Here is a 17,089-nt window from a genome sequence, read left to right on the forward strand (position 1 = left end):
CTATTTTGACAGAACAGAAATTTTTTTGGTTTGAAAAAAATATAGGTGGAGCATAAAGAAGCTTGGCTTCTCATATATGCTTCAAATGAGCTTGGATTTTGGTGTATTGGTGGGATAAGGCTTAAAATGTACTGGATTTATATTCTAAAACATTGAGAGGTGTAAATTGGCTATATATCATAAAGATTATAGACAATGTATCTGGACGGTTTAGGTCATAATGAAGGCATAGCTAACCTTCTCTTGGCCCTGGTGCATTATGTGATCAAGGGGCCCCACAGCATTTTCTGCATTATTACCTTACCCAACACATGAAATGTTGCACACACTTTGGCAAACGGATACGTTTGCCTGAAAGTAAAGTGATTTTCTTACACATTGAATTTCCTTGAATGATACAGGTATATAGGGTGGGGTGCATTCCAGAATCACGGGCTGAGTTGAGCCCAACCTTGTGAGCTCTTGGCCTAGTAGAAATGTATTTGTTTGCCTTGGATGGCCATTTTTCCTTAAAAATTCATTGTAAACAAATACTGTGACTTTGTGAAAAGTAAAATTCTCCCTCCAATGAACACAAATATAGTACATATATTCATATACATTAACTTTAGTTTAGCAGAATGCCAGACTTGTGTAAAGCTAGAGGAATGGATGGAGGTTTTGCATATAGAAACCAGCAAGAAGGGTTTTTTTGTTTTCTAACCTTTACAAAAATTATGATTTCAGGAATCTGACTGGATGCTGTAGGCAACACCTCCTTTTCTTCACAATGCATGCATGATGGCCAACATTTTTTTTCACAATTCTGTTTTAACACACTTCCAAAAATGTATATGGAGACTGCCTTCTGGTGATTGTTCTCCCTCTCCCGTTCTCAATGCTACTCTGCACTGGATTACGAGAGGCAGATACCAATCATATAGATGCCTACAATAATTGCATTCAAACATAAATTATTGCATTTTTTTTTTATAATTGTACATCATTGCATTAATTTGCCTTTTTATCTTCAGCTTTAAATATGTTTCCTAAATGAGGTTAAAAGCAAATTAATTAAATGAGTTCTGTTCAGCTAAATTACTTAGAACATTTTTGTGTAACTAAAGTCAGTCCACCATAGCGGTAGCATTACATTTCCCTCTAACAGTTATATAATATGAATATTCGGTGCAGGTAAACCACTATTTCCTATGAGAGGAAATAACATCCATCTTACACACGTTCCTAAATGTAAAAGAAGCAGACAGATTTTCAGCAACATAGCACGGGAAAGTCCCTGTGTGCATACTGAAATGGTGTATGTGCTTGCATATTTCATACACATTTCACACACAATCACTTTAAAGTGTCTAGCTCACACCAGTAAATATCACTGCATATTTGTGATATTCTGGTAAATTTCTAAGTCTACAGGATCCAAAGCACATTCTCGGTAAGGATGCCCCCTGCTCATACTCGGTTGGAAGGCAGCATACATACCTCGCAGCATTTTGAAATAGCTAATCAGGACAAACCATCGTGCCTATTACACTTAAAACTCGCCTTAGACATTAAAGGTGCGATGGTACTTTTGTCTGAATATTCAAAGATTTTAAATAGATGATCACATACAGGCACATGCAGATCACCCAAGCATGCATGTTTAGGTCTCTGGAAAAGAAGCATAGCTAGACCTCTATGGTGCAAGGAAACAACGCTGAAAGGGGCTATTAAACATTTCTGGTACCTCCTTCCACACAAGATCTGGGGCAGATTGGGCATGGTTACATCATGTTATGAATGACCCAAGACGTGAGGCAGATTGAACATGAGCTTGTCATGCCTATGAATCACTGAAGATCTGTGACAGATTGGCTCATTGACAGATGAGCCTATCGTGTCTATGCATTGCCCCAGACCTGGGGGCATGATCTTGTCATGTTTTTGAACTAGAATGAGATCTAGGGCAGTTTGAGCTTAATCCCATCACCTCTACGAACACCTTAACTTTGGTCAGTTTCAGCTAACCACAAGCAAAATTGGCAATTTTCGGGCTTGAGGGTAAAACTAAAATGAGGGCTATAGAAATATGTGTGTTTATTGTTGCAGTTCCTAAAATAGCACTTTAATGTAGGTGGACAGAGGTATTTGGATTACATAAAAGCAAGCATTTTTAACAAAATACAGTATAATTAAAGCTAGCATTTTAATGTCTTTGTTTTGTAGTTTCAGAAGTACACTGAGGTTGTATTTTTTTCCATAAAGAGGTGGTAATATTTACCTGTGCAACATTCTTGCGTCATGTTCTTTATGATGTCATGTGTGAAAAATAAACCCAGTTATTGTACGGGTTTGTGTAAGGAATATTTAGAAATAACAACATTAAGTTCACTTATCCTTCTTCAGAAGTAAAGTCAAAACGAATCTCCCACGATTTTCGGTAGACTGGCCACTTAATATTGTGCCTAACCTATAATTATTAAACTGCATTCTCCAGATGGCTGCTAGGACTCTGCAAGTCAGAGTTTTCCTACTATGTTGTCAGGCAGTTCTGTTTTGGAAATATAAAGTAAAGTGCACTGTCATGAAAGGTTTATTCCATCAATAGTTGAAAAAAATCAATCGGCGCAATTTACTGTGAGAACTATAATTACTAGAGTAGCTGTCACTTAGTGATTTCACTTCCACCTACAAAGAATATTATGTGCCAACAAACAGTGCTGCGCTACTAAAATATCTTATAATATGACTATTCCGTAAACAATATACTAAGTGAAAAATAATAACATAATACAAATTGATACTGCGCTATTAAATGTGTACAAAACTATTAATGAAATAATGAAAAATCTTGTAACAAAAGTTCATGTGAATAATGCTTGATTGAAGAAAATCCTGCCATAAAACGGTAAATGAATACACTTACAAGTGAAGCACAATCAGCTGCGAGGCATGGCAAACATCCAATTTTCGAGATGGCCATGGTGTGATTTCAGTGCGAGAGCTCCCCCCCTAGACCCCTGTCATCAGGGCGTTGATCTCATCAGTAAGGGGTCCCTTACTGAGAATCCCTTACTGAGGAAGTAAACGCCCTGACGACACGCGTCTAGTGCGGAGCTTACGCACTGACATCACACCACGGCCATCTCGAAAATTGGATGTTTGCCATGCCTTACAGTTTGCACAAGCTGATTGTGCATCACCAATGAGTGTATTAATTTACACTTTTACTATTAAATACTTTGGAAATGGAGAGCATTAGATGTTACCTTTCTTTTACATATAGCATTCATTGGGCAAGATGACCCAGGTTCTTGGAACCCTATTGGAGAGCCATTCATTTAAGGAGGTCTGTGGTCCATAAGTTTGCTAGGTGTCATCATTTCTCCAGAGGGGATAACTGCTGATTTTTCTCTATGAGGTGAGCAGCCTGTGAAACTGGTGGTGGAGAGCACTTGTTTGCACTGTTTGAATTGATTCATGGCAGGATTTTCTTCAATCAAGTATTATTCACATGAACTTTTGTTATAAGATTTTTCCCATTAATAGTTTTGTACACATTTAATAGCGCAAAATCAATTTGTATGATATTATTATTTTTCACTTAGTATATTGTTTATGGATTAGTCATATTATAAGATATTTTAATAGTGCAGCACTGTTTGTTGGTACATAATATTAGTTCATCAATAGTTGAGGAAAACAAAATCAGAGTAAAAGCTCACTTGGCTCTAGATTCTGCATTGGGATCAATCAGCTGAAGTCCCTAAGCCGCCTCCTCTACAGCCACATCTATTACATTTAGCTTAAAGTAAACCTTTTATAAATTAGAATTTACTATGTAAATGGAGAAGCTGAGGGTATTTTTTGGTGAAAACCACAGGCAAAACAATCTGCAGATCCAGAGATTTGGGCAGCTAAAATTATATGGATCCACTTTCTCGTGATTCCAGATCTGCTCTATTGGTACTAGAATGTGATGGGCTGCATCACTGACCTACACAGAGACTTGAGGCTGCATTCACACCTGAGTGTAGCGTTTTCAAGCAGAAAATCGCGCAAATTTACCGCAATTTGCCGCGATTTTGTGCAGGGCAAAAGGTCACCAATGTTAAAAGAAGAAAAATGCCCAAATCCGCTTAATTCGAGTGGAAAAAAAGGGTCCGGAACTTGTTTGAGCTTCAGGCGTTCGGCTTCAGGCAACATGGAGTGGAGATGTGAACCATCTCCATTGAGAATAATAGATTTTTTCCCCTCTAGCGTTTTGTAGCTTCAGGCTTCAAGCTACAAAACGCTCAGGTGTGAATGGGGTCTGAGAGTCAGGCCACTGTATAAACATAATGCAGAAAGTGACGCTTGGCATCTGCATCATTTATCTTTTAGAATTACTGATGGGTTTTTTTCTTCTTTAGATTTACTAATCATTGTTTTTTAGGTTTAACCAAACTGCATCACAAAAGCATATACAGTAATGTTATATGGAACTAAAGGATTTAGGAAGAGAATGTAATATCTTCAACAGGATAAAAGGGACAACATGTATTAAACAATAGAAACTTTTTAAAAACATTGCAGTATTGTGCATACGGAGGATAATGTCTGGAGTCCTAATTTCTTTGCTCTGTATTGTAGGTTGATTTATGTTTTACCTGTTTAGTTTGATAACCTTGCTCATTTTCAGTGTTCTTGTCTGCAGGTGAGAAGCTTATCAAGTATGGTTATCCAGATTTGCACTATGACATAAATCTGGCCTATGAAAAGGAAGCAGAATTAATGCAGTCTCAAATGATGGACCAGGCCATTAGCAACGCCATTACCTACTTGGGAGCAGATGCACTGAGACCCCTAATACATCATTCCACTGGCGCCATAGCCGAGGTCCCCCCTGTTATTGGTCCAGTTTACCCTCAGGTCTACCATCCAAGCAGGGTGGAGCGGCCAATCAGCAGGGAAACATCAGACAGCAATGACAATAACATTGATGGCCCAATCTCCCTCATCAGACCAAAGAGTCACCTCCAGGAGAGAGAGGCTTCACCCAGCAACAGCTGTCTGGACACCACTGATTCAGAAAGCAGTCACGATGATCGACCATTATACCAAGGGAATCATGCCTTAAACTCCAAGAGAAAGCAGAGCCCAGAGTATTCCAAGGAAGAAGGTAAAGCTCTAGATGCCACAAAGGCCACATTGAGCTCTTCCAAAGATGTCTATCGAGTCTTCAATGGTGAAGGAGAGCAGATCAAAACCTTCAAATGTGAGCACTGTCGTGTGCTTTTCCTGGATCATGTCATGTATACTATCCATATGGGCTGTCATGGATATCGGGACCCACTAGAATGTAATATTTGTGGTCACAGGAGTCATGACCGCTATGAATTCTCTTCACACATTGTACGGGGGGAGCACCCTTTCCAATAGTTTGCAAGTGGAGCAGTCCCACTGTGAAGTGGACCTGCACATGAAGAATACTGCACTTACTCATCAAATTTCCTTTTGACTTTACATCGTCTAAAACCATAATTTTTGATGCATTTTTCAGTTTACAGACATTGCATCAAGACACATTTGTATCCATTATACTTTTAAGACAAACACGTACCACAGCTGTTGGTATTGCCAGAGTTTGCTGTAAGTGGTCTCTGAAGTAGATATGTGCTTTAGTATCCATCAAACTTGTCTCCAGTAAAATTAATCTGTAGCTTAAATGTAGCTCTGGGAGAACTATGGCTAGTCTACAGCTTTGACTGGTGATTTGGAGGATGAAAAGCCACCTTTTAAGTTATAACTCCCCTGTTTAAATTATTGGAAGCCTTTTCACAATGTAGCCCTAATTAAGCAGTTATGCTTTTTTCGCTTGGCCGTGTTTTGGGGTGAATCAGTGATATATTCAGCTCAATAGCCTTTGACCTATTAGCCTGTTACATTATTTCTATACACTCTGTGTAATAGGTTATCGGAGGAAAATTGTTAATTCATTAGCCTATTGTATTGTAGGTTTTGTTCTTGTTCAGGTTCATTCCATAAATCAGCAAAAAGAGCAATGATAATATGCAAAATGAAGTTGGCAACCAAGGAGACCTCTTATTAACAAAGTCCAAGTCCAGCCAGTGAAAGATGGTTTTATAATTAACCGTTCTAGACTACTGCATTTTGTACATTTCTTACTCCTTTATTGAATGAATGCTGTTATGTGTCAAAGCAGTGTGGTTTACACTATAATCACGTATTTGTAGATATAAAATATCTATGAGTGTTCATGAAAGTGGGAACAACCTGTTTTGTGACACAAGGAATGTTCATTCACTATGTATATAGGAACGTTACTTGCATAAACGGTTGCCAGGAGGCACAGTGGACTCATTTGGCTGTGAATGGTCACATGCACTTTAACTTAGCTTTTGCCATAGTAGTTAAAATGCTGACAACTTGGAACAGAGTGTCGCAGCTCTCCTAGATGGAACCGTAGGACTGACTGTGCCTATTTGCAGATAGCACCCACAGATTGGTATTAAAAATAAATTAGCAAAGGGACACTATCCATTCTTGTTTTTGTTGCTATCTGTGCAGATTCCATCCCCCCCCCCCCCCCCCCCGTTTCCTATCCTGTTGACCACGCACAAACAGAAAATTTCACCAAGAGGAACATATACAGCAGATACAACCCAACGTATGGCTCTAACCTTCCTCACTCTGTCCAAGACTAGAATAAAATGTTTTGTCCAGAGTTAATAGAACTTAACTAATTTCTAATTCGCTAATAGAAAATATTGTCTCACAGCTGATTGAACAAACCACGTTTCTGGAAAACAGAACATTCTGGAAATAGATGTGTATGTAAGGTGTCCTTTGAAATATACCTCATAATGCCTTTAATGCATTACTTGCAGTACGATGCATATTAATGGTAGGGGGTCCCAGTTCTGTTGATCAGAAGCCTGTGATTTTCAGCTAGCATGTGTCAGTATGTATCTTATTATTGATTCTTGATAAATGAAAAACTGCTGCATTTCTTATGGAGAAAAAAAATTGCTGGCCTTTGGATATAAATCAACATGTGCTGGACTGCTAGACAGAACAAACTGCCTAGAGTTAGTGATCCCAGTGACAAAGCAGCTTAAACACACAAAGCCCCTGTAAATCCAACTACTCCTGTGTACCAGAAAACACCTGTGTAATGTACTTATCTGCTTTTTCTGGATAGCATTATCAGTCACTTATGTATGCTGATATAACCGTCAGCAGACTTGTCCATTATGACCAGATGTGTTTTTACTATTTTTAAAGAACAAAATTATCTGTGGCCTACTATTTTTTTAGAAATGGCTCCAGATACTACATCTGTCATGATGTGATAAAATGGAAGGTGGATATATGAAACTATGACTTGGTCATTTGTTATGGTTGGTTTGCATTGGTCATTTTAGATTACTTAAAGTGTATGTATAGCTTAAACTTTTTTTTAATTTATTTTTGAATAGAGTAGGAAATGGTAAAAAAAAAAACTTCTGTGAGGTTATTTTTTGCTGTCTGTACCTGGCTGCGGAGCTTTCCTTTCACTTCCCATCCTGGAGATGCAACAGATAATGAGAGGAAATCTCCCCAAATAAATGCAATTCTCTTCTTAGACATTTTGTTCCATTTAGAAGATTTACTATCACCTCTTGCTCTGGTGAAAACTCTAGCATTTTTAATTTCTGCTCACTTTATCTGACAGGGACAATGGTCCCCAGGAAAAACAAAGAGAGAATCTCCACAGTTGGAACACAGATGGCAAAAAAAAAACCTTGACAGAGGGCCTAACTAATCTCCACTATAAAGAGAATATATCACATTACCTATTTAGGACAGGGTGGCAGCTTCTATGGATAGGAAACCCCCACCCATGCACTGATGCTCATCTAACCCACTCTCCCCCACTGCTCCAATGCTTTGTCAGAGCCTTTATAATTACCCAGTACTTCCAGGTATGTGAGAGCTTGTGACTTTTCCTCTTTCCAGGATGTATTGTTAGGACCTGAGGAGCCCATCACTGGACCCACACACTAACACGGAGAGCATAGACTGCCACTGAGCTTACATGAGGATTAGACTCCGCATTCTACAGGCAAACAGTGTGGAAGAGGAGAACTGGGAATCCTATATCAATGGGCGTTTTGTCTCCCTATCACAAGAACGTGTCACTTTGCCCTAAATGGCCAATGTGACAGGTCCTCTTAAATTGTAGATTAAGCCTCATGCACACAGGATGTTTAAACACGCCAGCGCTGCTGCCACGAAAAAGCACCGTTAAAATTGCGCTTTTAGCCCTGTTTTCTGAATAGCGTTTATACGCCTTTTTTTTACAGAAAAAACACTCCCTATAATATAAAAATGCCAAACGCAGCTAAAAGTTTGTTACAGCTTTTAGCCGTGTTTTTTGGATTTTTTTAGTTTTTACAGCTCAACAGCCTCTGCTCCTGGATGCACAGGCTGTTTTTTTTTCTACTGCCCCTAAACGCTTATGCCTTCAAACGCCTCTGAAAGTTTGTGTGCATGGACACATAGGCTAACATGAAGGGGTGTTTAGAGGCAGAAAAAAAAGTCAGACGCCCCTAGAGGCAGCTGTACAAAAACGTCCTGTGTGCATGAGTACTAATTATCACTTAGCCCTGTTGTAAATGAATCTGATATTTGTACATGATCATCACACCACAAACTGTGGTGTTTATTATTTTATTTTTTATTGGGTCATGGCACATTGATAAATTCCTTCCTAAATTATTAAAAGGAAATCTCTAAAGTACAGATCATACTTCTGTATGGCTGATACACAGTACAGGGGGACTGATAAGTAAACTCTTTGGAGTGTTTGGGACAGCTCTGTGGGTCATAGGCACTGAATTGAGGGCTGTTTGTACCCTACACTCGCATCCCTCCAATCCAGTCTACTGCACTTTCCAGACTTCTGTATTATGCAGAATAAGATTATGATCTCTCTTGGTTAGTTGATATACTGGGCCCCTGGGGGAAAGAGAAAATAATCATGTAGAGAAAACATATAGCAATGAGATCAGATCTCTGTACACATTTATTCCCACATAAGCACCTTTATTCCCCTAAAGGGGTTCCCTCCATTTTTAGTTGTTGAGTCTTCAAAACACATTGTATTCTCTTTATATATGCATATTTTTTTATTTTTTTTTGTGCAAAGAAGCATAATCAGAATATAAAAATCAGTTTTTGTTACATCTACTGTGATTTAAAGGAAAATGACTGGGTTTACTTTCCAATCTCTATTATATTATACAAAGATTATTTAGCACAGTGAAGAGGAAATCTGTTCAGTGCATAAAAGGTTTATATTGGGCGGCCATTGCTGACCTTCTGAAGATGCTCTTTGACTCTATTTTCTGAGTCACTGATCTGCAACAATTAAGCAAGTAGAGAAAGCAGAGAACAGTCAGAGATTCCACCTGCACAGTTGTCCTTGGTCAATAAATAGGACCATAAGGACACCGGCTTGCTAGCATAACAGACATTCAACTAGATTTTTCAGTTTTCTTTCAAAGTGGAAATGCTCTTTCTTGATCATACTGTTCATAGGTTGTCATTGACCTGTATACCATATGGCTTCCGTTGTTTCCTCCTGAAATAATTGGCCTTCTTAAGTATAACTACCTCCAAATTGTTATGGCCAAATAGGTAAATTGTACCCTTGCCCAGCTGAAGAGTACTTTTCCTTCCAGCCATAAAGACCCATGAAACAGGTCTAAGCTTGTCCCTGACAAATGTATTCATACTGCAGTTGAGTGAATTATTTATTTGGTGATTTTTTTATTTTTTTAAATAGGTAGCTTAGAAAGCTAACAAGGAGCCATGAAAGGCAATCACACCACAGTTATAAGGAAAGGGTTTCCTAACAGATTTTAATGGAAAGACATGTAAAAGATTTTTAAAGCTATATATTGGATGTTCGTGTACTGAAAAAGTGAATTTTAATTGAACATACACCAAACAGTATCCATAATCGTTATTGTCGTAACACGACTGATCCTGTTTTTTCAGAGGCAGGTCCTCTTGTGAAATGTGTTAGTTTTAGGCCATTCAGGCTATACATGCAGATTCTAGACATTGGTGTGAATTAAATTAATTTTAATCTGGAGTAAAAGTACAGTACTTATAAATATATTTGTGAACTTCGATAACTTTTATTTAATACGACAAATAGGAATGTGCAAACTGCAGTAGCCCATAGCAATCACATTTCAGTTTACTCTAATCGGCGTAGCGGGATATGAATTCGGATTAGTTGCTATAGGTTAGTGCCTTTTTAAGTAAGCCAAAATGTTTTAAAACTTGACATTTCTGCTGCCCAAGTATCGAAAACATAACTAACACCAAAATTTTTCAGCGTTATTAAAACGTAGGTGATAACGTCTAATCGCCAATCCCTATTCATGATCAATGTTTTAGTTTGGTGAAGAAGTGTGAAGCTTTTAGGGTACTCTGTGTATTTCTACTGTAGACACTGTGAGACTTAATAATGAAACCAATTCTTATTTTCTGTTTTACGCATCACTTTCAATGGTACTTTGTAATTTTTGTTATTTCATATATTAACTGGAACGTTCAGATTTCATGTAAGCTCGAACGGTAAAGATACATGTTGTGGTACTAGTCAGCGGACAGATGAGAAGTTTCTCTTTTTTGTGTGTTTGTTACTTATCTAAAATGGTTTTTCCCCAACGATTTCTGCACTTTTTTTTTTTTTGCATTTTTAAGTCAGTGGTTTTCTCATCCCTTTCATTACTTGAACTGTGTTGGCTGTGGGGAATGTACTTCGTCTGGACTTGAGTCACTAAACCCCAAATTTTACCTCCAGCGACACTCCAGTGTTTCAGAAGAGGATACTCCATCTTGTCCCTTTTGCTATGCACTTAACTGGTGTCCAACAGCACTGACATAAATCTCTGCACAATGTAACAAAGCAAAGGACTTTGTGTATCTTTTCTAATGCTGTGATCAATAGTATAACTTCAAGTCATCTTGCTGTGATGCCATTGTTATAGCCACAATTTCAAGTAACATTTCCAAATATGTTGTGTATTACTTATATATGCACACACTTTGGTTGCCTTTATTTTTTGTACATGACTTCTTACAGCTTTTACTGATGTTTCTTTATCTTGTGTGGTCTTCATGACCAACTGATTGATTGCTAAAGACCATTTAAAGTTGAACTCAAGGCAAGTGGTTGAAATACATATATGTTTGGCATTTACCTGCTAAATAATATCTGATATTGCTCATCCATACTTGTGATATACGTACCTTATCTAGGCAATATCGTTCTGATTTAGCATTCTTAAGTCAGTTCCCTTCTCAAGGAACAGAGGTGATGATAACTTTACTTTCCACTAAAGAGGCTCAAGCGTTAAAGTTGAAATAGGAACCTAAGTTGCCAGACCAGAAGCTGTATTGTTTATTTAGAAGCTATGTGTGTCACCCATATGGTTATGCATTATGGAAAATGTGTGTGAAACACAAGACTGACTATGCAGAATTGGTTTGCCTGGAGTGTCACTTTAAAGAGTCTCTTGTACTCTACCCATTCTACATTTCCTCTTGAAGTCCAAGCCCGGATCTACTTATATTCATCTTCACCACAATCCCCCATTGCTTCACCTGTGTCCTTGCAAAACACTTAATGGGTATGTCTTTTGGCATTAGTGTGATATAGTCTACCCTGTATAAGCGTTAACACCATCCAAAAAGGAGCTAACCTAGGGTTTGACTCCCGACTCAGATGTTGAAACAGCTTGGTAGAGAAGAAGGTGACTATACATGGGCTGAGGGGGCTTTCAAGAGACTGACACCCTGAATTGGTAAACTTATGAGGCCTCTAACTGTATTTTCATCCAGGATGTATGCATTTATTGTCAAAGCATTTAGTAAAAGCTGTGGAAGGAAATGTATAATTTAATAAGGTAAGGTTTTATGTTTATGTCTGTTCAGTGCTGAACAAATAAAGATTTTACTACCCAATTCTAATGAAGTATTAATGTGACAGTACACCCTTTGGTACACATTCATTGCAGACAGCCATTTTGAAAAAAAGGCCTGCCACTTTGTTTACTAGAACCGGTTATCTGTACCTAAACAAATGGGCTTATATCTTTAAAGTACTGATAAGTTCAAATCACACAATTGCTGCCTCAGCAAAGTTATCACTTCAGGAAAATTGAACTCCTTTCTCTTAAAGTGCATCCCACAAAATGGCTGGTGTTGCTGTGCAAACAGGAGCATTTTGGATCCTGCACTGCTCAGAAGGGTTCTATGTGGCATAAAATGGCAAATAGGAGGTCTTTCCCTGTAGCCCCCCATGATAGCGAAGGGTTTGATGGAGATATCAGAACAGGTTGCTTGAAAATGGTCTTCAAATGATCATACTAGCCTTCTGCTTAAGCACCTGATTGGTCATTACTTGTACAGGCTGTTTACATATTTTTGTAATGAAATGTAGTTTTGTATTTAACTAAGAAAAGGACTGGAAAATGAAAACAAATTGTGTAGATGATCGGACAAGTTGGAATTATTATGGTACATAATCTTTGTAATGCATTAACTAGATAATCCGGTAATGATTTCATTGTATTAACTGTATAATTGCCTTCATGTTTTCTTTGGTTTGCAATTCTGGTTGTACATTTTTTTTTTTTTTTTTGTTTTAAAATGTATATCTTTGTATGAAAAAAAAACTGGAAGCTTTTAATTCATATATTTAGGAAAAACATTTTAAAACTGTAAAGTTGTAAAAGTTCTTATACGGTAATTTTTTGTGGGAATAATATGCTTTAAATATTAATACGTACTTAAGTATATGGTCACATTCCAGCAGTTGATTTGGGGAATTTTGGAGCCTGTGTTTTTATTTTTTTATTATTATTGTTATAGAACTGCCACTTAAAATGGGAACACTTTAATAAAATCAGTTTAAAATAAATTGGAACCTGTGGGTTAGAATTGTATTTCCCAGATGTGGGCCAAGAGGGTTGTCTAGCTGTATGTTTTTCTGAATTCCAGATGTAGCACAGGTGTATTAATTCATAACAGTTTCACAGAACTCAATTACATTTTACAAGTCTCAGTGTCTCTGTTGTGATTGTTAAAGATGAATTGCTCCACAATGCCTGCAGCTACAGAGGTCCGTTTTTAGAGTGACCATAAAGTCTCAAGTTTTTTTTGTTTTTGTTTTTTTACCTTTATGCAATCTATGCACTAAGGAAGGTAAAAAAAAAAACTTTCAGTAGCTGTTTATCCACCCCGCCCCCCTAAATACATAACCTGAGTCCTACATTGATCCAGTTCTGTGCCTGTCTGCAAGGCTTTTCTCCTCTCACCGGCTTGGCTGAGAGCAGCGGTAGCCATTGACTCCTTCTGCTGTCAGTCAAATCCTGTGATGAGGGAGGAGAGGGAAGGGTTGAGCCGCACAGTGTGTGTATCTATCGATGGACACAGCCCGACTCGGGAGTGAGCCTGCACATGTGCCCCAATAGGCAGATAGTGGCACACAGAGAAGAGGTGGATTGCAGAAGAAGAGATTCAAGGCTGCTCTGTGCAATATTGCACAGAGCAGGTAATCTTAGAAAGTATTGTTTTACTGGAAGAATAGTTGATGCTTGGAATAAACTACTAGCAGAGTTGGTGAGACAGTAAATGGCTTCAAACATGCTTGGGACAAACAGATATATCAGACAATAAAGTTAACCAAAAAAAACAAAAAAAAAAAAAAATGGGCAGACTCGATGGACTACTCAGTCTTTTTCTGCCATCACTTTTCTATGTTTCTAGGTAGATATAACTTTTATTTTAGTAAAATAATCATTTATGACTATCCGATTTAAAGTTAATTTACTGCTTGTTAAAGCTGAACTTCAGTGATAATATATTTTAGATACGTGCATTAGGACAGCTTGGCACAATTAAAGAATGCATATATAATACCCGATTGGCCTCCGTGGAAGCTGTAAATGGGTAAAATCTACCAGGTACTAAGTCTTTCTGCATAGGGTAGCTTGCTAGGCACAGCCGCCATTCAAATAACACTTTGCCTTTTTCTCAGCAAATGTGAAGCATACTCTGATTGGACATAGTAGAAAGGATGGGCAGTGATCTCATGATTGCCACCTCATCCAATCAGAAAACTCTTTGCATTCATTGAGAAAAATGTAAGGCACTGTCTGAATGATGGCCATGTGGAGCAAACAAGTAGTTCGGGCTACTACAGTGATTTACTTCCACAAAGGTCACTCGGGTATCAATTATGCATACTTTCATTGTGCCAAACTGGTGCAATGTAAGTATGCAAAATGTAGTTACACTGGAATTCAGTAGTAAGTACATTAATGTCCATCACCTGGCCACTTCAAAGTGAACCTGCCGTGGGAGAAATGTGGGGCTGCTACTGCTAAATTCCTCCAGGTTGTCTGGCTGGCTACCTTCTAACAGTGCCGCCTAGATCAGTTATGCAGATCAGAAAAATCAAATGCCTGTATCTGTGTTCTTGTGCCAGGTCACTCATTTAAAAGGTGGAGAGTCATGACAGCCAGGCAATGAGCATTATATAAATGAGAGAACACCAATGGTAGCCTACTTGTTTCCCTTGTGAGTTTCTTTTGAGCCACCCTTAACAGTGGTTCTATGCCAGATATGCTTACCATTCTCCTGGCTACCAACACTCCTAGGTTTTGACAGATTGGTAATACTTTAACACTTTGTTTTTGCATTGAATCTCTATAAAATAATCACACAAATCGGTTCACATGGCATTCTGTTTAGTGATTGCCGGATTAGGAAACACCAAGTTTCAATATATTTTAGAGCTGCTTTCAAACCTATACATACTACTTTCAACTTGGGGTCAACATGAATACAGTAAAAATATGGCAACACTTCTCTATATTAAAGCGGTAGTAAACTGCACTTTTTTTTTGTAAAACCTACAAGACAATGGTATAATTTGCTAGTATGTATTGCATACTAGCACATTATGTAATACTTCCATCTTCATCCGGTCTTCCTTCTGGGTTTGAGTGTTCCAGCCTTCTGATTCTTGTGGCATGGAGCTCTGACAGGTATGCCGTCCCTTCAGAGCACACACGCCAGTGATGTCACCGGCTGCATGCAGTGTGTATATCTCCTAAACCGTGCAGGTTTACCTGTGTACCTACAGGTAAGCCTTATTATAGATTTACCTGTAGGTACAAGTTACAAATAAGACTTTACTACCAAGACAAGCTGTGTGCTAAGAGATTCATTTGTTCCCAACAGTCTTGGTTAGACCCGTTGGGAATAGAAAATTCAAGTGCATCAAAAAACTGCCTCTTACGCCCTGTACACGCGGTCGGACATTCAGACCACAAAATCCATTGTATTTTTTCCGAAACTTGTGTTGCATACACATGGTCAGGCAAAGTTGTCGGAAAATCCGATCGTTTGGAACGAGGTGAAAGTCGTTGCGTATGAAGGGACTATGTAGAGGCTCGTAGCCAATAGCTTTGGTCTCATAATTTAATCTGAGCATACGTGGCACTTTGTCCGGCATTCTCTACAAATGATCAGAAAATGTCGGAAAATTTTAGATCCAGCTCTCAAACTTTTTCTGTCGGGATTTCCGACGGAAAAAGTCTGATAGAGCCCACACACGATCGGATTTTCCGACAACATAATCCAATAGGACCTTTTCCGTCGGAAAGTCCGACCGTGTGTACAGGGCATTACAGGACTTGTCCCTCACTGTGTACAGCCTGATCTGAGTACTGCTATATCTAGGGGGAGCTAGACAATATAGTAAGGCAATGCAAAAGCAGTTGATGCGCATAGTGCCATGTCCCAAAAGAGCCAATCAAATTTCAAAGTCAAACCCATAAAATAATTCTGATTGCTCGCTTTGTACTTTGAATGTTGCCCTTTATCTTACAGAATAATAGAAATTGTATAAGGTAGTAGCCCTTTATGGAGAAAGCCATTTTTAATGCTCATCATTTTGCAAACTTGCAACTCAAATGCATCTTGAAGTATTTAAAATGAGACTGGTCGTTCCAGTAGTGTCATCAAAAACTGGTCATCCTAATTAATATAAAGAGCAGTTTTTTTTTAAAGTGACATTATCAATACAATATGCCTAAAGCCAGTAGAAACAGGACAGCCCAGACAGGCAAGGGTGGCAATGAACACTCATTATTAATAATATATACTCATTGTAACTGCAAATTAAAATATGAACATTTCTTTGATATTCCCAAGAAAACAGTTTAAATGATTTTATTATTGTTCCCATCTTAAAAGGTATACTTCCCTGCTTGCCCTCACTTCATGCACTTTGGGGTACAGAACTGGAAGATAGACAATGTGATTTCTATGTGCATGTCCTTACCCACCTGTGGATGGGCTGGTGCCCAGCCCCAGGTAGGGCATACTGTATGTTTTATTGTACCACTGGAATTTTTGTTGCTCTTCTGAGTGAATGTGCTTGTGTATACATGGGGAGGGAGGGTGGTTACAAGAACTTTGTTTTACTATTTGAAAATGTGGGATCTTTGTATCAAATGGAGAGTTGTAATAATTTAATTGCACAACTACTGGAATAAACTTTTCTAGGGAATCTCAGGAACAAATTAAGCTATGTTGTTGTCTGATTTCTTCAGCTTTTCTGTCAACAGAATCCTTAGGACATAAGGGCCCAAAAATGATAAAGTGCATGTGAAACACAAGAGCAGTTGCATTATTGAAATGGTCCCTATTCATTAAAGCGGAACTTCTGTCTCTCAATCAACATTAACAATTTTTAATACTTATGCTGCTAGCATTAGTAAATAGATAAGAAAGTATATCGTATTTAATTGTTTTAAACTTTTTATTTTACCTTTCTTCAATTTCTTTCTGGTTTCCAGACCTAGGAAAATTGTCATATATTCTAGGAGTCTTCAGAAGGGGAGGAGGGGTTTCCCCAGCTAAGGACACCCTCTTGCCTGCATGCCTGAACTAAGGACAGATGGATTACAAGAAGTAAATGATATATAAATCATCTGCCCTTACTCAAGATAGCCACAGCCAGAAATGCTAGAGG

At 38.3% G+C, this 17,089-nt stretch overlaps 1 protein-coding gene across 9 annotated transcripts in view; it reads left to right on the plus strand.

The window, feature by feature from the left end:
* Positions 1 to 16,641, plus strand: part of IKZF2 (IKAROS family zinc finger 2) — a 135,703-nt gene extending 119,062 nt beyond the window's left edge. For all 9 annotated transcript variants that reach the window (XM_077448332.1, XM_077448336.1, XM_077448334.1 and 6 more), the window contains one exon: positions 4,676 to 16,641. In XM_077448332.1, the coding sequence (XP_077304458.1) occupies positions 4,676 to 5,400 (725 nt within the window). In that variant the 3' untranslated portion in view covers positions 5,401 to 16,641. The remainder of the gene's footprint in view (positions 1 to 4,675) is intronic.
* The last annotated feature ends 448 nt before the right edge of the window (positions 16,642 to 17,089 follow it).

The sequence above is a fragment of the Lithobates pipiens genome, unplaced genomic scaffold (genome assembly GCF_037356315.1).
Source record: "Lithobates pipiens isolate NorthernLeopardFrog02 unplaced genomic scaffold, aLitPip1_a1.2 Scaffold_22, whole genome shotgun sequence".
Classification (NCBI taxonomy): domain Eukaryota; kingdom Metazoa; phylum Chordata; class Amphibia; order Anura; family Ranidae; genus Lithobates; species Lithobates pipiens.